At 43.7% G+C, this 22170-nt stretch overlaps 1 protein-coding gene across 2 annotated transcripts in view; it reads left to right on the top strand.

Moving 5' to 3' along the window:
• Positions 1–22170, top strand: part of Myo5b (myosin VB) — a 274034-nt gene that overhangs the window by 101579 nt on the left and 150285 nt on the right. For both annotated transcript variants that reach the window (XM_057789327.1, XM_057789326.1), the window contains exons 2-4: positions 8102–8212; positions 17581–17752; positions 19877–20021. In XM_057789327.1, the coding sequence (XP_057645310.1) occupies positions 8102–8212; positions 17581–17752; positions 19877–20021 (428 nt within the window). The remainder of the gene's footprint in view (positions 1–8101; positions 8213–17580; positions 17753–19876; positions 20022–22170) is intronic.

Below are 22170 nucleotides of genomic sequence, written 5' to 3'. Positions count from 1 at the left end.
CAGGCTGCTTTTATTTCAACACTAGTGACATTTGTTTGCGAAGAGAGAACCTTAGTTGAAAAAAATGTGCCCACCAGATTGGCCTGTGGGCAATTTTCTTGATTGTTGGTTGATGTGGAAGGACCCAGCCCAGTGTGGCACTAGGAAAAAAAAAAGTAGGCAGGGCAAACCAATAAACAAGACTTTTCCATGGCCTCTGCATCAGTTCCTGCCTCCAGGTTCCTGTCCAGCTTGAGTTCCTGACCGGGTTTCCTTCAGTGGCAGAGTGTTATCTGGAGGTGTAAGATGAAATAAACCTTTTCCTCCCCAAATTGCTTTTGATCATGGTGTTGGATCACATCAATAAAATCTAAGACATCCCAAGCCAGTTGTTTGCTGACTGTGTGTGTGTTCCACTCTGTTAGAAGGTCCCCATCCCCAGCCTGGGCTAAGTGACTCTGGTGGTATTTAGTTACAGCACCAGCACGTCAGAATCAGGTGATCTTTCTGCACTTGGCCCCCAAACACAGGAGTGGACAGGCAGAGAATGCTGTCAGCCACCAAGCTAAGTCATTTGTCCCCTTTCTGGCTCTTCTTAGGGAGCACAGTCCAGACTGTTTTGCTTTAGACCAAGGTTTCATTGCACATGAATTATCAAAAACTCCCTGGGGGCTTACCTTGATGCCTTCACTCTTGTTTCCATATGTGACATTGTCATACACGACACTTGGTTCATATAAATACCTACCCAGCAGGATTCGGACCCTCCCCAAGAAGATCAATATTTCTCTAGGGGGCCTAGAAGCAGAGGCTGGAGTCTTTGCTCTCACATTCAGTTCTCAGAAGCCGGGGCAGATTGTCTATCAATTCTAACCATCCTGATTCTTCTGTTTATAACACCGCCCTCCTTGACTTGGATTTGAGGCCAAGCTGAAATGATGCAAGGACTTGACGTGATTTACCTTAGCATTAGGCTCTGGGGGCAGCATTAATAATGCCAGGAAGAGAATCCTTCTCTGACTGCACGTTTCTGCTTTGCTCTGAGGCTCACTGAAGTAGCGATTGTAATTGTGTGAGCTCATTCATCATTTGGAAAGTTAGTATGGGTTTTTGTTTGTTTTGTTCTAATGTAATTCTCTGGATCTACCCCCTAGAGAGTTAATTATTCAAATATGGGACATGAATGTTAGTGCCCTTGTGTTTTAAAAATCTGCAGATAGTTATTATTCTTCACCCAGCACTGAGAATCACTTCTCCCAGTTTTTGGAGTGAAAAGGGGCTAGATCCAGTTATTGAATGTAAGGGAATGTTTAGCTGCTTAAGTACAGAGACCTGAAGACACGACAATAATTGAAGTAGCAGACTTATTTTTCCAATTGGTGTTGCTATCTAGAGTCCTACCAGGATCCTGCTTTCCGTACAACAGTGAACATTAGATACAGTTTTCATCCTGTTCATCTGAGGAGGATGGTGCTCAGAACTATGCAACAGCCCGCTCAAGACAGTAGTAAGTCTGGGCCACTGAACTGCCTTAGAGAGCCCAAACATGCATCAGGCTTTTTGGGCCACCATCCAGCTCCCAAATCATGACAAGGAGATTTATTATTAGTTATGAATGCTCGGCCTTAGCTTATGCTTGTTTCTGGTTAGCTCTTGTAACTTAACCTGTTTCTCCTCATCTATGCTTTGCCTTGGGGCTTTTTACCTTTCTTCTGTATGTCTTACTTTACTGCTGTTTCTATGTCTGTCTGTCTGTCTGTCTGTCTGTCTTTCTGCCAGCTGCCTGGTTTCTAGCCCCAGGCATGCCCCTCTCTTTCTCCTCATTCTCTTGTCCTCCAGATTCCTCCTTATATTTATTCTCTCTGCCTGCCAGCCCTGCATAACCCTCTTCAGCCTACCTATTGGCCATTTAGCTTTTTATTAGACCAATCAGATGCCTTAGGCAGGCAAGGTGAAACAGAAACACATCTTTTCACAATTAAACAAATGCAGCATAAACAAATGCAACACACCTACCTTTCTTTACATCATTAAAAAAGGCAGCAGAAACAAATGTAACCCACCTTTACACAGTTAAAGCAACATTCCACAACACAGACAGCTACCTCGATGCCATGCTACCTAGTGATGAGTGTATGGTGTGCTCTTGCAGACATTGTGTTTGCATTTGCCTGTAACTTTTGGTTGAGAATGCTGGCAAAAGGCTGCCTCTGTACACATGAGGAGCTCTGTGCCCCTCAAAGTGGGTACTCAGACAACCCCCCCAACTGGTTCTAAAGTTGCTTGTGCATTGGATTCATCTGGGAAACCTCCACACTGCCAGATTCCTATCCCCAGAGGTTGATGTAGACAGTGTAGGGTGTTACCTGGCTTGGGAATTAATAAGCTCCCACTTGGTTGTAATGTGCAGCCAGAGCACAGAGCACTATTGTCATAGGCAGCCACTCTCTTGCTGCATGTTCTGCTACCATTGGGGACAGAGGCAAGGAACAGAAGCCTAGAGGACAACTCTATGCTGATCTTTAACATTTGATGTTGGCATCTCTAATATATGGACTTTTCCCAAATCACCTGTTATTCAGTTATAATAATATTTGCTATCCATAATGGAGCTAAGCATTGCTAAAATACAGTAATGAAGATTCTGTAACTCTGTAATTAGGATACAGAGTAAACTTATTCCTCTCTTACATACAGCGAAGCTGTTAGTAGCAGGTTAGATCCTAGAGGAGTTCTCTCAAAGGTCTGAGAAACAAAGGCAACTCAGAAGGCTGGAGGTGACTCAGTGGTAAAACACTCATCTAGCACAGTCCAGGCTCTAGGTACAGTCCCCCAGCTCCTCCAACACACTCAATTCAGAACTGTCTCTAGCTCATAAAATGGACCAGAGGGTTTACTGCTTTGTGCAGGACTGAACTGTGATTCTCCACATCCACATGATGACTCACAACCACCTCGTGACTCCAGTTCCGGGGATGCGATGCTCTCTTCCATCCTGTGCAGGCATCTGCGCACATCTGGTACACACAAACTCAGGCAGGCACACATACACACGCATAAAAGAAGACACGTTTCTTGAAAATATATATTATTATAGTTTCCTACAGGACAGTAGTAAGAACACATGGCAAGAGATGGCTCGCCTACACCATGGTTTTGGACCCTCTGTAGTACAAAAGGGCGTGGACTTTGGGGGAGGGTTGCTGTTTGTTTTCTAAAATTTTTAAAAATTATAATTGCATCATTTATCCCTTCCCTTTTCTCCCTCTAAGCCTTACACTCCTCCCCCTACTCTCTCTCAAATTCATGATCTCTCCAGTTATATAACTAAATATATTTATATATGAATATATAAGAATATATGTATATATATACACACACATGTATATTCCTTAATACACAAATACAACTTTCTCAGTCTATAATGTTTCCTGCATGCATATAATCTCTGGGCTGGCCCCTTGGTATTAGATAAGCAGTTGTGGGGCTTTTCTCTGGGGAAGACCACTTCTCCTTTCCCTTGGAAGACTGTGTGGCTCTTTCTGGTACCATGAAAGCTAGTCCTCCGGGAGGTGGTGGCTTTCAGGTCAATTCCAGCTCAGGTCCTCCTGGTCTTGTATCTACAGTGCATGTTATCTTGAGCAATAAGGACTTAACCTCCCATCTCTGGGGGCAACCAAGGGCAATAGCCCATAATATTTTGAGACTCTCTTGGGCAACACTGACCAACAACTCAAAGGGGGGATTCATGCTTGGGATTTTTGTTAGATAGTCTATGGCCCTTGGAGGAAGCATTGTCAGCCTACATGGGAAGATTTCACTTAAACTGTTGTATATGCATGCATACATACACATACACATACACACACACACAAAATCTCCCTACCAAAAATTGCATATAATACATATGTAATTTGATATATATATCAAACTGCATATTATATATATCATATTCATATATATATGAATATAATATGCAGTTTTAGGCAGGGAGGTAACAGTATGCTTCCTTATAACTTTTTCATGCATTCTTACTGTATTTATCTCCCCATTTTGCTCCCTTTCCTCTTCAAGTCACCTGTACCCTGCTATTCCCCTCTTTTGCTCTCCCCCTACCTGTGGTTCCTTTTTTTCTTTCCTGTTTTTTTCTACTCCAGGTTTTATACTCAAATTGTTTTAACTGAGAAGCAATGCACCGAATATAAAAGGAGCCATTTTAAGTCGTCTTTAGCACATTCACTCTGTCTAGGTTTAGAGCATTTGTGTCGCTCTGAGAGGACATGTCCTCTCCCACGTTCCAGTCACACCTGCTATCTTCCTGAGAGTCCCCGCTAGTTACCATGGCACTGGTCTCCCCCTTTTCAGTTTCTACATTGTTGTTGTTGTTGTTGTTGGTGGTGGTGGTGGTGTGTGTGTGTATGTGTGTGTGCTGTTAATACTTTGTGCGTATTTCAGAGACCCCGCTTTACCTTAAGTTATGTGGGCAAGTTGGGGGGCGGTGTTTGCAAAGCTAGACTGCAAAGTTGGAGTATCATTAAACCACCCTTGAATGTGCTGTAGATTGCCAACCGGTTGTGTGCACTAAGTATGATGTTGGGTGAATGACCCTGTTCAGTAATTTGTAGGAACTTCAAGCGGAGAACCCACAGAGGATAAATGTAAGGGGCGGGCGGCATTTGCAGCTAGCCTGCGTTCAGAACAGAGGAGAAACAGCACACGGGTTGTTATTGGAGGGAGACTGGAGAGATTTATGGAAGCAGGTGGCACAGAGCTGGCACAAGTTAGGTGCCAAGTGTTTACTCGATTTGACTCTGAAGTTTGCCTAATAGGCTCTGAATATGCAATGCCTTTTTAAAGCCACAGTAGATTGTAGCTGCCTGGTCCTTCATTCTCAGCCAGCTTTACTTTCCCTGCCCGCCCTTGTCATTCTGCATTGACCAAGTAACTATTACCTCCCTTAGGAGTTATCCCATCACTCCTTCAGCTGTTTTTAATGGGCACCACCTGCCCTACTAGATAGGTTCCTGAAGATTGGCCAGTTGATTTTCATGTCAGTAATTAATTATATAGTGTGCAGGGCAATATGTTTTAGATAAAACTGGGCTTCCCTGTAAGACACATTCCATTTCTTAATCATTGGGAACATCCACTAGATGTGCTGGCTCCTACAGATTCAAAGTAATGTATCTGGAAGATCTTGCAATAATGATATGAAACTCACTTGAAAGAAATGACTGTGAACCCAGAAAGGAAGCCAGTCAGAGACAGACTCACCATGGCAGGTCAAAAGTAGTGGTCAATGAAAAGGGGATGACAGTGGTTAGTGGAAAGGAGATGTAGTGGCCATTGAAAAGGTGTTGGAATCAGCACCCTGTCCACATCTACATTTGGGGAATGGACAGTCTGGTCCATGAAAGCAGCAAGTACAGAACAGAATTGACAATCCTCCCCGTGAAAGCCATGTGTTGCATACTTTAGGCATTGGGCCATAGGATTCATGACAGCTCAACTATTGAAGTGTGAACGTAGTCAGAGATATGTTAATGAGTAAGCATGTCTGTGTTCTGAAATAACAGGAGTTGTAGACACCAAAATTAACCTTTGATAAAATGTTTCATGTTCTTTGAATACTAGTCTTTTGATCCTCTCAGTTTAGAGTTTAAAGGCAATTTTTAACTTACAGGTTGTACATAAACAGGCACAGTGCCAGATGTGGCCCTAGCTGTACTTTGCTGATGCTTTTGTATGAACAAGGGTATGTAAGCGCATGCTGTCAGGACAGATGTTAGTGCACGGCTGCACAGGTTTTGATTGAGTCTGAGAAGAGGCTGAGCTTCTGCATTTCTAGCATGGTTCTGGCTCATAGTGATGCTGAAGCCCTCACATGAAGGAGAAAGGAGGCAAACAGAGAAACACAAGGGTCCCACAATGCTCTGGCACTTAGGAAATACACAGGTGATTTTCTGACCACTGGATACTTGCGTTCTGTTCAGCAAGGAGAAAGCTACATGGGTAGAAAGATAAACTTACCCAGAGGAAGGACTGTTAACAGAGGGAGCCAGACAGTGAGTTCTCTGCATGTGGGCAGCAGGCTGAAGGCCACAGGAGTCATGGACTGAGCTGAGACCAGACCCCGTGGCTTCTCACCTCCACTTGGTTTCTACGAGGCTGCCTCCACTCTTCTCAGTTATTTCTCACTCTACTGTGTGCAACAATTAGGGGCCTTGACCTTGTATAAGGTTTGTTGTGAGCAGAAGTTTTGGGTGCACTGCCTGGCGGGAATATGGTGACAGAGAGAACTGGGTGGACTTAAAGGACAGAGGAGAAGCTGAGTGAAACGCTAGAGGGAAGGAGGAATATTGACAGAGGCACTATGTGTGTTCTTTTGTACTATACCGTGCTGTGCTATATATAGTCTGCTGTATTGTCAATACGTGGTAAGGTGGGCCTTGAGGCAGAGAAAATATGATTCTATGCATCTATATCTTTTTTAAGTTAAAAATAAATGATGGGAGTCAGCTTTGGGCTGGGATGTCCAGGATGGACTGACATTTGCTCTCTTTTGGGTCATATTCTGATCCTGTCACCATAGCACTTTGCTCAGTGGTGAATTAGAGGCAAACGAAGCAGCCGTCAGGATCTTGGTTTTTATAAAAGGACAGTGTATGCTAGGAGCAAAATATGGGCTTAAAAATATAAAGGAGAACCCAAAGAAAACCAACTGGTTACAGCACACAGCAGCTGCCTGGCTGTGAGCTGATGCGTGAGTTATGCTGACTCAGACACACGCGTTAACCTTTAGTCAAGAGGCCCTTTAGGTTTGTTAAGAATATTGTGTGACGTGACAGCGTAGTGTAAATAAACATGTACATACAAATGGCTCCTAAAACACACCCTGTAGAAATCCCCTTCCCCAGCAACAACACAGCAGTTTGTCAGGCGTTCGTGTAGAGTATGATGACCAAGAGCCGTGGAAGTGGTTCTAGATGCTGCCATTCTGTGTGCAAATGCTCGGTCCCCCCTCGGGAACCGTCATGTCACCTCAGGTCCTGACTGACTTGGTCTGAGGTTAACCTAGACTTAATGGTTGCAAGGCTCTCTGCATTATGTAGCATGTCAGCAGGTCAATAATCCTTGAAGGTCACTCCTGTGTCACCGCTTGAAAAGAATGGCTATATTCTCCCCTGCCAGGACTAGACCTGGGTGAATGACTTATTGACAGGGTAGAGCTGGAGAGACTGAGAATTTTGTACTGTTTGTGTCTTTAAAAATATACAAGGACCTGTGAGTGGATGATTATTCAAGGTTCTCTTGTTGGTTGCTTTTGTGTGGCTGTAACAAGAAGCCTGACAGAAGCAACTTGAGTAAGGAAAGATTCATCTTGGCTCACAGTTTTAAGAGAGCTCGGTCATCATAACAGGGGTGGCATGGCAGAGAAGTTGAGACCATGGCCACAGGAATGTGTGGTGGAGGCTGTTTATATCATGGTGAGCTGCATAGCAAGAAGACAGTGGCTTGATAAGGGCAGGGGATAGAGGCAGGTATGACCATCACAACCCTAACCCTAGCCCTAACCCTAACCCCTAACTAGTTCACTAGTATCACACTTTCAAGGTAGGCCTGACCTCCTAAAGGATCCATGGCTTTGCATCACCAGGGCCCCAAATCATTTAGAACTTGAGTAGATATTTTGGATTCATACCATTAACAGTGGCTTAACTAAGTCATTCGTTGGCCTCTTCCACTGATCATAGACTACCAGAGTGGTGTAAACCATGCTGTGAAGTCTTGCTGTGCTTCCCAGAATTTGGCCAGTATTATTTCTTTAATTATAGCATGCTGCCCCATCCTTTTGTTTTATATCTTTTAAAAGGGTGGTGTGGAACCTTCATAGTTAGAATGAAGCCTGTGCTCAGCTGTCTCCCCAGCGGGGTATTCATATCACCGTCACATTCTCTTAAGATTGAGAGGGTGCTGTTGTAAATTAATCCCATGAAATATTTATTATTTATAATATTGAGTCATCTTGTGTCTTTAAAGTGGAGCGTGGTATGTGGATGTTTCTGGGCTTAGGTTGGATGCTTTGCTTTGTGTCTAAGTCTCTTTCCTTCTCATCTTTCAGTACACAAGGGTCTGGATCCCTGACCCAGATGAAGTGTGGCGTTCAGCTGAGCTAACCAAGGACTACAAAGATGGGGATAAGAGCCTGCAGCTCAGACTGGAAGATGACACAGTAAGTGCTGGTCCTTAGGGTGAGGACCCGAGATGCTATGGCCGGAAATGTGTCTGCCCATTGGAGCTTCAGAACTCGATATTCTTCTTTTGCTACTGTTGATGACAGTGCCTGTGAAAAGTGCCAAACCATGAGTCTGCTTCATGGATGCCACCTAAGAAATAAGTGCCTATCGTGTTAGCAGCTAGGAGGTCCACTGGTAGCTGAGACCAGCATCTTTATGTTGGAGTGGAGGGAACAGGCCTGCTGTGTTGTGGCATCAGTAGAAGGGAACAGGTGGTGGGAGCCTGGGCTCAGGGTACCTTGGGCCAACAGTGGGGTAATGTTCATGTAGGAACTACATGTGTCCAGTGCCCCAGACTCCAGTGTTGTATGTGGATAAGGGAAGGAAGGTAAGCCAGTGAACCTGGAACCCAGGTGGCTTAAGGCTGAGGGGACAGGCAGCCATTTTATACAGGGTCTATACAAGGAGGCTGGTTTTAAACACAGTGGTAGGATGATCATGAAGAATTGGTGTTAAGACAGATAGATGTGCTGCGGGGCAGTCATAGAGTGGGCAGAAGACTTGTGCTGAACTCCAGGGCCTGGAATGTCTGTATTGTGTCCGTTGGCTGTGAATTATTAACTGCCTTGCTGTTGTTCATTCTTCAAAGCATTTTGTTCTGTTTCCCACTCCAAATGGTTGGTTGAGCAACCTGTTGATTGAACATTCTCTAACCACCAACCCGTTCTCTATGAATTCTGGTGTGTCCCTTTGAGCATGACATGGGGGCAGGTGAATTTGATTAGTGTCAGTGTGTCCTTCACCCTCTAGCTGACAGGCTTTGTTAGTCATCTCTTGGTTTGGAAGGAAGAAGCAAAACTGTCAGCAGATGGAATCCTGTTTGCCATGTTGAGTAACTTCCCACCCCACACGCGAAACAAAATGAAATTAGTCCACCCACTTGAACGGAGTGCCTTCCACTCCAACAGATTTCATTTCAGCTGGTCCTTTCACGTGGGTGGGTGTTTTACAAAGCTGTACGGAGGCAGTGAGGGATTATCTATCATGTTGCTAAAACAGCAGATGCTTGTGTCCCTGGCTGCACACAGCTTTGGCCCTGCAAGATAAATCCCAGCAGCTGCCCACAGCCCAGATCTTCCTCTCCGACTGTGAGACCGGTCACTGTGGAACTTCAGATCGGCATCAGCTCTAAGCATATGAGTCTTCCTCTGTTGCCTATGGGTTATGGCTGGCATGAAGCTGGTCCTGAAAGTGACTGGCAGTGTGTGCTGGCAGCAGGGACCCAAGCACCACATGGTTGGAGGCTCAGTGCTTAAAAAGCAATTCCCCTGAGGCTGAAGCCATCCTGTGCTGCCACACTGACCTCCCAGCCCCCAAAGTAAAATGGTTTTAGTGCAGAAGCAAAGGGCAAAGAAGGTAGGCCAGATTTGCTACTAGAAAAGCTGCATTCCAACCCCAGGGTCATGACGGGACCTCATATTTACTGCCAATGGCCTCCTCTGATAAGGTACTCAGGCTTCTCACCATTCATCTAAGATGCCCCTCCCACTTTTGCTCAGTTATTTCTTCTAGTAAGCTGTGGAAAATAAATGTAACCGTGTGGTCCGTTTTTAAGTAGACAGTTCATTGGCATTTGCACTCCTCTAATGGTTACCATGCTCTTTTTCCATATGGCCAAACTGGACCACCCCCACTGCCACCTTTTCTGTGCACTGTCTGTCTTTGACTGTGGCTGCACGAGGTACTTCGTACAAGTACCATCATGTGGTATGGGTGCTTTTTCCTCTGGCTTAGGTCATTTAGCATAATGTAAGGTGTTCTGTTTGGCAGCCAGAGAGAAGATGGCGACTTCTCTGAAGAAAGGGATAATGTCATCTGTCTTTCTCCTCTCTAGAGTCAAGATGGTTATAGCATGCTTGTGTGCTAATACTTGGCCTGGTTCTCTGCTTTTAGATGGTGCTGGGCATTTCGTGGATGCTAACCTTTGGTTGATGAGTGAGGCCTCTCTAGAGCTCAGTGCAGGTCAAGGGCTCTCTCCAGTTCCCCTCCTCCCTTGCAAACTGCTCCACTCCTGCCCTCTACTGGCTGAAAACTTCCTGCTTCTGTAGTTTCATTGGGCTGTGTTTCAACTAAGTTTGTACGAAGAGCCTAGGGGCCTTCTTGTGTTCCTGTTTGTGAGTGGGAGGCTGCAGTGGTGACAGGAGACTGGCAGAGAGTGACATGCTCTCTTTGCACCGTGATTTGTCTAAGCTGAACCAAGTGGGCTGGGGTGAAAAGATGTTATATTGTTATCCAGATGTGGCAAAAGGATGTGATCCCATTATCCAGATGTTCAGTTTTAAATCTACCTAGCACTTTTATTATTTTGAATATTTAAATAACTATCCAAAGAAGAAAATTGTTTGCAGGCCTGTCCAACCCCCACCCCACTGCCAATGCAAGGAAGCAGCGTCTTTGCTTTAAACATGTGGCCTCATCACTGCAGGAACACACTGAAGAGTAGTTGGTTCCCTAAGGCAAATCATTCTTCATATGTCATGTTATAGGGGGTTGCTAATACTTGGTGAAACCCCCTGAAGCCAGAATTAGTTGAGAATGTTAGTAGCAGTGTTAAATTCAAGTTTCTGTTGTCAATGGCAAAGAGAAATTGATTCTTAAGTATCGCTTCCCTGCTCCCCCAGACACCTGCAAGCTGAGGAATGCCTGTCCTGGAGTGCTGAGTTTGCAATTCTGACCTCTCTCGAGCTGTGCAAGGCATTTCACTCCTTATCAATTTTCTGTAACCAATACCACTAGCTTATCTGTGGATACATTCTTCCAAAATTTTATATGTTATTGTCTCTTTCTGGCTGGCAAGGTCTTCTGAGAGAAGAATCATCTTGGAAATGATGGAAAGCCCATGTTTCTGCCCTGGGATGTCAGGACACTGGGCTGAGTTTAAAGCTTTTCAGTTTGATATTGAAGGGTGGGATGGGATGAGCGCTCCAGCGGGGAGGTCTGGCACAGTCACATGATCCCACTTGGTCAGCAGATGACCAAGGCCAGTATACCATGAGCTATACTATGTCAAAGGCCTGCCTGCCCTGTTAGGAAGTGGCACCAACTTTAGGAAGGCCTATTACAAGGGATGCTGGGGACATGCCCTTGAAAAGGCGTTGACATCCTGACCCCCTTCTCCTTCGTCTCTCCATCCTGGCTGCACTGGGCTGAGCAATTCCGCCCTAGCATTCATTCTCCGACATAAGGATTTGCATTGTTGTAGACCAAAAAGGAGTGGTCATGACGGAAACCTCCCAAAATCCTTAATCCAAATAAATCATTTCTCTTCAGAAACTGAAGATCTTAGGCATTTTATTCAGAAAACTTACAGTTACCAACTCCAGAATTGAAACAAGCTGAAAGTTAGCCTTCAACACTCCTCATTTCCTTGTTCCCGCCGTCTGGATTTGCTGTCTGTAACATCTCCGTGCTAATTGTCAAGCAGTTTACTGTGTGGAGAATGCTTGCAACAGAGATTCCAAAGACAGAAAGTCTTAATCCCAGCACTGGGAAGCAGGTGGATCTCTGTGCATTCAAGGCCAGCGCGGTCTATATAGTGAGTCCCAGGACAGTTAGGGCCATTTAAAAACCCTGTCTCAAAAGAAGAAGAAAAAAAAAAGATCCACCAGAACATGACACACTCACAAGCAGAACATGACACACACACTAGCAGAGATAATGATGTCTTAGAGATACTATTTAGACAAACTTGTGTAGAATGAAATAATCCATGTTTAACACATTTTTTAAATGTGCCCTGGCATGCCATGACAGCTGTCTGGTCATCCAAACAGATCCATGCTACTTTTCAACTCCACTGTTTTCACTTTCCTGGGACTGGGTCTTGGCTAACTGGGGAGATTATCTTGTTAGGCCTTTAAAAGAGAGCACATTAGGAAAGGACCCAAATGCATGTCGCCTGCTGTTCTTCAGGGAGATGGCAGCGGCCTCACTGGGTGTGGTACACTGCTCTCATTCTCCCCATGAGAGCCTTAACAATGCCTTCAGGTTCCGCTTACATGATGGGACTATCAGTGCTACTTACTTTCTCTGAGATGGAGGTCATGTGTAGCAAAGGCTGACTTTGAACTTGCAATCGCACTGTCTCTGCTGAAGAGTGTTGAGATCACAGACCCAGTTTCCACACTGCACCCAGACTGAAGTCTTTTCTTACTGGTCATAGCTTTCACATGTCATCTGTTTGTTGTTTATTTTGTATTCATGTCTTGTACCCACTTTTCAGTTGGTGCGTTCCCTTCTCGACTTTTATCATGTGATGTAGAAACAAACATGCCCACGACTCAGTTTGTAAATAGTGAGCCTGGTGGCAGTTTTAACGTTATTTACAGTGGAACTGTTGTGTATCTTCCTGCATGTTTCTGCTTTTTGTGTCCTTCTAAAGGTCTCATCCCTGAAACTTAAAACATTTTCTCATTTTCCTTCTCTTTGGCTTTATTTTTCTATTGGTTCCAGCTAAAATTTGTGTTAGTTTAAAAGAAGAACTATGTCTTGCTTTTCCCATAAACATCTATCTAGTTTATTTGCCTAACTTTTTAATTGTCTTAGTTAGGCTTTCAATGGCTGTGAAGAGACACCATGCCCACAGCTACTCTTATAAAGGAAAAAGCATTTAACTGGGGTGGCTTTCGCTTTCAGATATTTAGTGCATTAGCATCATGGTGTGACATGGTGGCGTGCAGGCAGACATGGTGCTGGAGAAGTAGCCAAGCATCTTACATCTTGACTTGCAGGCAACAGGAAGTGGTGGTCTGTCTCACTGGGTGTGGTTTGAGCATATATGAGAGCTCAAAGCCCACCCCACAGTGATACCTCCAACAAGGCCACACCTACTGCAACAAAGCCACACCTCCTAATAGTGCCACTCCCATTGGGGGACCATTTTCTTTCAAACCACCACATTCCACTCCCTGGCCCCAGAGACTTATAGCCATATCATAATGCAAAACTGCATTCAGTTCAAGTTCAAAAGTCCCCATAGTCTATCAGAGTCTCAAATATACTTAAAAATCTAAAGTTCAAAGTCTCTTCTGAGATTCATGCAATCTCTTAACTGTAACCCCCTAAAAAAAATCAAAGCAAAAAGCAAATCACATACTTCCAAAATATAATGGCACGGGATATGCATCACCATTCCAAAACATTGGGAAGAGAACATAGTGAAGAAATACTGGACCAAAGCATGACCAAAAACCAGCTGGGCAAATTCCAAATTCTGCATCTGCATGTCTGATGTCAAAGCACTCGTCAGATCTCCAATTTCTATCAGCTTTGTTGACTACAACACCCTTATTTCTCTTGGGCTGGTTTTACTCCCTGATTTTAGCAGCTCTCCTTGGCAGGGATTCCATGATTCTGGCATTTCTAATATCTTGGGGTCTCAAATGCAATCCAGGCTTCTCCTTCACAGCTTCACACAATGGCCTCTTTAGGCCTCCATTCAGGGACACCCTGATACTTGCCTGGTCTCAGTGGTTTTCCTTAGTCACAGAGAGAGATCCCCAAACTCCTTTCTTCTATCCTTGACTCTAAAGCCAGAACTACATGGCTGAAACTGCTACATTCTGCTGCTTTCTGGGGCTAGAACATGGCTTCCTTGTTCAATTATACATCCTCATCCGCTTTCTGTTTTCTGTGGTTTCCTTCACTACCTAAGCTTGGCTGTCCTGAAACTGGATCTGTAGACCACACTTGCCTTGAACAGAGATCTTTCAATTAGATCTTTACCAGTTTTCTGATTTTGATTGTTACCTTCACTGACTAAACGTGGTTGTTCTGGAACTTGCCTGTAGACCAGGCTATCCTCAAACTCAGTGCTGGGGTTAAAAGCATGCAAGGCTCTAAGATTTCTTTTAGTTCCTATTCACAAGTTGAAAACTTAACTGGGTGAGATCTTGCCCTAAGGTCAGCATGCCCTTTATTTCATTTCTCAATCTGCTTATATCCTTGAATACAGGAGTTAGTTCCTTTCCACTTCCTGGTGCTCTTTTTCTTCTAAATAGTACATATATATATTTTAATTTTTCCTTGCTCAGCTTGCTTCTTTTCATTATGAATCTTTATAAACATGAACACTAATAACCCCATGACAGAGTCTATACTAGGCTCTTTTGAGATTTCCTCTGCCAGCAGAATTAATCCAAATCTCTTCACTTTAGCGTCAGGCAGAATCTCTAGACAAGAGCAAAGAGCAGTCACGTTCTTTACCAAAATATCACAATAAAGATCTCTAGACAACTTATTAATATTCTTCTCCTCCAAAACCTCTGAGCCAGCCCCCTACAGTTCAAATTACCCTCAGCACCACTGTCTTCCATGCTCCTACTAGTATGGACCATTAAGCAGCTCATAAAGCATTCAACTGCTTTTCTAATCCACAGTCCTAAGGTCCATATTCCTTCAAACAAAAGCATGGTCAGGCCTATCACAGCAATACCCCAGTCCCTGGTACCAACTTCTGTCTTAATTAGGGTTTCTATTGCTATGAAGAGACACCATAACCAGGAAAAAAAAAAAACCATTTAATTGGGGTGGCTTTACATTTTCAGAGGTTTAGTCCATTATCATGGTACAACATGATTGTGTGCAGGCAGACATGGTGCTGGAGACAGAGCTGAAATTCCTACATCTTGACTTGCAGGCAGCAGAAAGTGATCTCTCTCACTGGGAGTAGCTTAAGCATAAGAGACCCCAAAGCCCACCCCACAGTGATACACTTCCTCCAACAAGGCCACGCCTACTCCAGAGAAAGCCACATCTCCTAATAGTGCCACTCTCTTTTGGGGCCATTTTCTTTCAACACCAGTGTTAAATGAAATACTCATTTTACCCATTTATTTACAGTTTTAGTGTGATGTACAAATGCCTGCATATGCTTGCGTTTAAGCTTTTTTGTTATATTTATTTATTGTTAATTTTCTTCCAAGTAGCTGTAATACTTTAGTTAGTGGCTTTTCAGCATTTCTTACACTTGGTCACAAAGATCCCCCTGTATATTTTCTTAAAAATTGACGAACTTTTATAGCTGGACATGATGATACACACCAATAATCCAAACACTTAGAAGGTTGAAGCAGGAGGATAATCAAGTTTTAGGCCACCCTCATGTACATAGTGAGTTTGAAGCCAACCTAGCCTCCATGAAACAATGTCTTAATAAAAAAAAAATTAAGAAAGAAGAGGAAATACTCCAAAGCATTTATACACACTGAACACATTCAAACAAGTGTGAATTTTAAATGAAAATTTGGTAAATTGGAATATATGTACCTAGATGTGTGTGTCTAAATTGTTTTTATTTCAGATTCCTGCTTTTCCTTAATTATGTGTTGCCTTTTTAAAAAATATTTTTTAGATTATATTATAATTACATCATTTTCCCCTTCCCTTTCCTTCCTCTAAACCCTCCATGTAATCCTCCTTGCTCTCTTTGAAATTCATGGCCTCTTTTTTCATTAATTGTTATTGAATGCACATATTTAGGAATATATGTACCAATATATGCATATATATTCCTAAATACAGCCTGCTTAGTCCATATGTTACTCTGTGCATATTTTCAGGCTATTTGGTACTGGGTGACCCATGTGTGTGCCCTTACCCAAGGAAGACTCTTTGCCCCCTCAGCATTCCTCAGTGGCCTGTAGTTCTTTGTCCAGGGTTGAGGTCTGGTATTCCTTTCCCCATCCACTTTGGCATGTCCAGTGGGGTCATTCTTGTGAAGCTCATGTTTTCAAAGCATGTTGGAGAGAATTTACAGATGCAGCTCTGACATTAGTGTAATAATTCTTGATATGATCCACAAGCCATGTGTATCAAAGTTAGTTGAAATTTTCCAATTTATAGGCTGTGCTTCAGAGTTCCCCAAACAAAATCATGCTGAGAAAATAGTTTTTTCAAAGTTTTCCAGCTAGTTCTGAAGAACTGTGTATGAAATCTAACAATTAAACAGGCAGCAATAGCCATGGTCCTCTTGTTTAAATGTTCAAATATTGCACCTTTAAACTGTTTTTAGTAAATTACATATACATTCATGTGCTCTGTCAAATATTTTTTGAGCTCTCAGTTCAAATCCTGAGCCAAACAAGACAACCAAACTGTCATCCTGCACATGAGATGTGACCTTTGGATAAAAGTCCAACACCCAAATTACAAAGACCCAGCTCAGATTCCTACTGAACTTGTGGCCAAAGGGAAATTATTGTCCTGGAAGAACTTGTGGATAGGCAGTGGAGCAAGCAATGCACGTCTTGAAGCTGGTTACACAGGACAAGGCATCAATAGCAAGATACTCCAAACAAAAGAGTGAGCATATAGGTAGCCAGACAGAATCAGTAAGGAAACACTAGAGGGGAAGTGGGCAACGGAGTCCACCCCAACCAAGAAGCTACTTATAACTAATACCCACTGGTAAAAGGAAACACTGCTTGCTTCGCTGAAATGTCACTGGGCATATCAACCACATCCCATGCCTACTGGTAGTTGGCCAATGCAAAACACACTCAATGGATTTTTCTTTTAATGGGCTTTTGTTTTCTTTGGGCATTTTTTATCTTAAAGGGGTTTTTGTTGTTGTTAATTTGAGTGCTGGTTTTTTGTTTTGTTTTGATTTTTTCTTTCTTTCTTTCTTTCTTTCTTTCTTTCTTTCTTTCTTTCTTTCTTTTTTTTGGTTTTTAGCTTTTTGGAGCCTGTCCTGGAACTAGCTCTTGTAGAACAGGCTGGCCTTGAACTCACAGAGATCCAAATACCTCTGCTTCCCCGAATGCTGGGATTAAAGGTGTGCACCACCGCCCCGGCTTGTTTGTTTTTTAGAGAATTAGAGCATGTGTGTTGAAGTTGGATAGGTGGGGAGGTGAGCAGGTTCTGGGGGGAGTTAGAAGGGCAAAAACATGATCAAAATATATGGAAGAAATTTAATTAAAAGAAACAGACAGAACTAGTAAAGAAGCAGCTGCAGCAAATGAGGCCAGCCTAGGAGGTCTGCTAGCTGGGAAGGGCCTCCCATGTTAAACAGAATGGACAGTCTAGTGTTATCTTCACCAAGCAGCTGACCACCCTTAAATCTGGTCGTGCATCCTCAGTTCCTGTGTCAGTCTTTTGTATTTGATGTGCTGGGATTATGTAACCAAAGTTCCATGTGGCCTGGTGTCTTGTGGGAATCATAGGTATTGTGTACATCTTGTCTTCTTTAGAATATTACTTACCTTTCTGTCTTATCATTTTGCTAGGATAGTGATCTTAGCCATAGAGGTGGGACACCAAATATAAGCTAAATGCTCTTTTGTTTCTACTGCTTGCTTGTCACTAGGTTCTGGAATACCCAATCGATGTCCAGAAAAACCAGGTGCCATTCTTACGGAATCCAGATATCTTAGTCGGGGAAAATGACCTGACTGCCCTTAGTTATCTCCATGAGCCCGCTGTTCTGCATAATTTAAAGGTCCGTTTCCTGGAGTCCAACCACATCTACACTTATTGTGGTAAGTGGGGGCACCTGCTGAGGGTGGGTGTTTCATCTTTAGATAGCACTTAGAAAGCTCAAACATTTAGAACCATGACGGCTGTCATGCATGTGACCATTTCATATAAGACCCATAGAGGTTTATGGTTAGTGGGCCAGTGTTAATAACAGCTCCTCCAGAGAAGTGGCCCCAGCTGCTGGGGAAGTTGGTTTAGGCTCTTGCTTGTGGTTGGTAGAAGAGCAAGTCCACTGTGGTACTCTGGCTCTGAAACATGCCCTCATCACTGAAGCATGTGTACCGCAGGAATTTTGTTGGCCCCAGCTTGAATGGGCTGTCTTCCTCACGGATGTTCTCACTGCCCAGGTAAAAACATGGTGCCTAAAGATTTTGTTCAAGTAATATGCAAAATCAATAACAAATGCTTAAAGCAGAAAGTCCTAAAATCAATGTCCTTACGCATAGCCCAAAGTTTGATATTCTCTCTCTCTCTCTGTCTCTCTCTCTCTCCCTCCCTCCCTCACCGTGTCTCTGCCCTTGACTGTTATTTAGTAGTGTGTGGAGAACAGAACATTCTAGCAGTGTCCGGTGGGGAATGAGACTATGGGTGGGATGTCTGAGGTGTTGTCCTGACGGTCTTGCCCTCACTGTGGCTGCAGTGACAGCTCAGGTGCCCAGGATCTTTATTAGTTTTATATTTCACTTGACCCTGGGGATTGGCTACTTAGCCTGGATGAGCTGCTTTGTAGGTTTTGGTGCTGCGAAGGGATTGTTTTAAGAAATTCCTTTACTCACAACTACTAATAAATGTTAATTTAGAAAAAATATCAATTATCAGAAACTCGGGGCAGGGTGGGGGAGCTTTCAAACACGAAGTTGTTGCAAAGCTTCACTTTCCAGGAAGAAGGCTGCATGGCCAACAGTTTTCCAGTCTCAGGGAATATCCCTGGGGTTGCCTTGGTGTCTGGACAGAACAGAGCTTCTTCAGCTGACCCAGTGTCCCGTCAGCTCTCAACAGAACCCAGTGACACCCAGATTACACTGTGGTTATTGAGGAAGTGTTCCTCTCTGCTCTGGGGGCTACAGTGTTTTAGGAAAATAGGTGACCTCAGGACACGAGATTAAATTTTTATCTGAGCATCATCTGAGTTAAATTGAACCCTCTGAGAAACAGAAGAGCGCGTATGGCCACTCCTAAGAATGTTCTCCAAGTGATTAGTCTTGGTGGGGCTTCTCAGGACCCCAATCCTTCAGTGCTGTTTTTTGTTTGCTTGTTTTCCAATTCCTATTGAAAGGAGACATGTATGTGTCTCTCTTCCCACTTGACCACTAGGAGGGAGCACACCACAGGGGACTTCTCATTGTGGCAGGTCCCTCTGCCTCTTTCCAGGATGACTGGAAATCACTTACCTTTGTACCTTAGTCCATGGGAGGTAATCTCATGGGAAAGAACAAAAGACATATCACTATCATGTCTTGAAGATGCAGTTTTCTTTTTTCCTTTGTACATTCTCAGTGATCAACTTGTCTCACCTATCCACACAAGAGGTTTAAAACCTTTAGCAGGATTTCCTCCTCACTCGGTCAGCATGTTTCAGTCCACTGCAGTACAGACCTTGGGAGACTCAGATGCCAGGATGTGAGTGAGATCTAATAGAGAGAAAACACAGAGGCTCCCATGCAGTACCCTGCTCTGGGTTTCCTTCTCTCCAACAGCTGTTTGAGAATATCTCAAGTCCATGTGTATGCTGATTAGACTTTAAGAGAGATAAATTGTCCTCAAATTTATATTTTTGTTTAAATAGCTCATAAATAAATGAGGAAAAATGTCTTTTCCAGATTTTAATTCTCGGGTATTTAAGTTAAACATCCTTTTCTCTCTGGTCCTGCAACACTTGCTTCTACTTCATGATCTCAGCTGTTGAGTACTTGTGAGCAGTAATGTGTCTGTGACATTCCTGTGGGACAGCCTGAGACCTGGGCTGTGTCCTGTTCATTCTTTCCACCACATGGGCCTACCGTGGTAGCTCAGGGATAATTCTTTCTGTAGTCAGTTGGCCACATATACACACACACCCCACCTCCAGGTCGTCTTCTGTAGCCCATGAGAATGGTGCTTCAGGCAGATGTCCTGTCTGTTCACAGGTATCGTGCTTGTGGCCATCAACCCATATGAGCAGCTGCCAATCTATGGACAAGATGTCATCTATGCCTACAGTGGCCAAAATATGGGTGACATGGACCCCCACATCTTTGCTGTGGCAGAAGAAGCCTACAAGCAGATGGCCAGGTAAGAGGCACCTCAGCTCAGCAGTTCCCCGAGAGAGGCACATGAAGTCTACTTTGTTTGACTGCTTTTACTAAAAGGGTGGAGAGACTGGGACTTGAAACCCCTCTTGGACGCAAAGCTGCCCAGGATTCTGGACCTCTGGTCTCTCTCTTGTCTGTGTATACCTGGAGAACAGGGCTTGCTTAGATTTATTTCAGGTTTGAACAATAATCCCCTGCCTTTATCTCTCCCTGACTGCTTCTTGGTGCTCTTTCCTCCTTTGTTGCTGTAATAGAACCATTTCATGGCATCATCATTCATTTGATGAAGCCCAAACCACATCCTCTCACCGAAGACTCTTGAAGAAGCAAGGACTCCTTGACAGTTTGAGGTAGCAAGTGTTGCGGGTGGAAATGAGAACTGTATGCGAGCAGCTGGGTTTGGTGCTTTTCAGGTTTTAGCCTGAAAGTAGAATTCTGCTTGGGTGCCTGAGCAGCTCGCTCGCCTCTCTTTCCCTTTCTTCTTCTCCTTCTCCTTCTTCCTCTCTCTCTTTCTGAATAATAGGTGTGGATCTGTGTCATCATAGAGGGGACTTCCTGGTGCTCTAAAACTATGCAGACTCAAGGAGAGGAAGATATTTTATCAGTGACTGCAGGAAATGCATTTCCCAGTTAGTTCCCAGTTAGTTATATGGTTCTGGATTCTTGCGGATTGAATATTTCCTGCCACAATTCGAGTATCTTCATTGAGGGCCCCATTATCACAATGCCCTTTGGGGAGATTAGCTTTTGAGGAGTAGGTAATTTCATGGGAGGAGATTCCTACTCCAAGGGGTCTATGCTATAATGAATTTCACCATAGAAATGTAGCTCAATTAAATCTTCCTGAGGGAGGACTTTTATGGGGTTCCTTACTAACTTACACTGTTTCATTGTTTGTACAGATCAGCACATAAAAATCTCCTTCACTAGAGATAGTGACTGTAGTCACTCATTCTAAATGATAGAGAGCCAAGAAATGTAATAAGTAATGACCTGTAATTATGTATCCAAAATGTAGTAACTGTCACCTTTGCCCTATCTAATGTGATAATACACCAAGCACCAAATTCACCTCCCAGGACTTGATTCAGACACAGCTTACCTGCCTGCTTATTGATACATACCTCCTCGCAGCTGTTCGGGGAAGATGGTGGGGCTGATGTGTGAGCCACCACACAGCCCTGTGTGGGTCACTGTGGAGTTCTTTGTGTGTTGCAGTTGAGAGAGGCCTGAGGACTGTGCTTGAGGACTTGTTTTGTGTGAGGATGATGAAGGTCTGTCCTCTTCAAGGATGGTTCTTTATGGCTGTGAACCAGAAGGTTGGGGTTTTACAGTGCTGGACTGTCTACCAGACAGAGTTCAGACAGCAGGCAGAGCGAGAGACAAATCTCCCACCTGTTCCTTCATGGACGTCACCAAATGGGCAGTCACACTGAGGAATTCCAGAAGCTGCTGCATGTCGTCAAAGATTTCACACTGATGTTGCATTAAAGATCCTCTTGGATTAGTCTGACCAGGAGCAAGCCCAGACTTTAATCTGTCGCTTCCCTCTCCTGTGTTCTCTGTCTGTAGTTTGTTGTTGCTGGACTGTCTGTCAAATGTCTGTTGTATGTGTCTGTTCTATGTTTCTATGTGCATGCTTGTCCCTAACAAAAGGATTTGCTCTTCCTTTATTGAACAGCACAGAAAATGTGACATGGGAAAGAAATGAGGGATTCTTTACATATGATATGTGACAGAGTCTTACAGGGGAAGAGGCCACTTCACTGACCCAAACTGACCCAGACTAGCACCTCAAACCACTAACAGATTATCATTCTATAACACATGTTGTTTACAACACTTATGGAATATTTGTTTTAAGATTGCTTTCAACATGTTGACTGCTTTCAGCAAATGTGATTACCCTAACATCCCCCACAACACACACACACATTGTATGAAGTACAAATTTTTTGGTAGACTACACATGGCAGCTGAGGTAATACTTGACTCCTCTCCCAGGGACCTCACTATTGGGGGAAAAACACAGGTAGACCCAAACCTCTTTCCTGTGGAAAGTAGGAATACCTAGAAATTAGAAAAAGAAAAGAAAAGCAAACACTGTCATCTGAATTGAGTTTTGAGCC

This window comes from Chionomys nivalis, chromosome 14 (genome assembly GCF_950005125.1).
Source record: "Chionomys nivalis chromosome 14, mChiNiv1.1, whole genome shotgun sequence".
Lineage (NCBI taxonomy): Eukaryota > Metazoa > Chordata > Mammalia > Rodentia > Cricetidae > Chionomys > Chionomys nivalis.
This window is presented reverse-complemented; position numbering and strand designations above follow the sequence as displayed.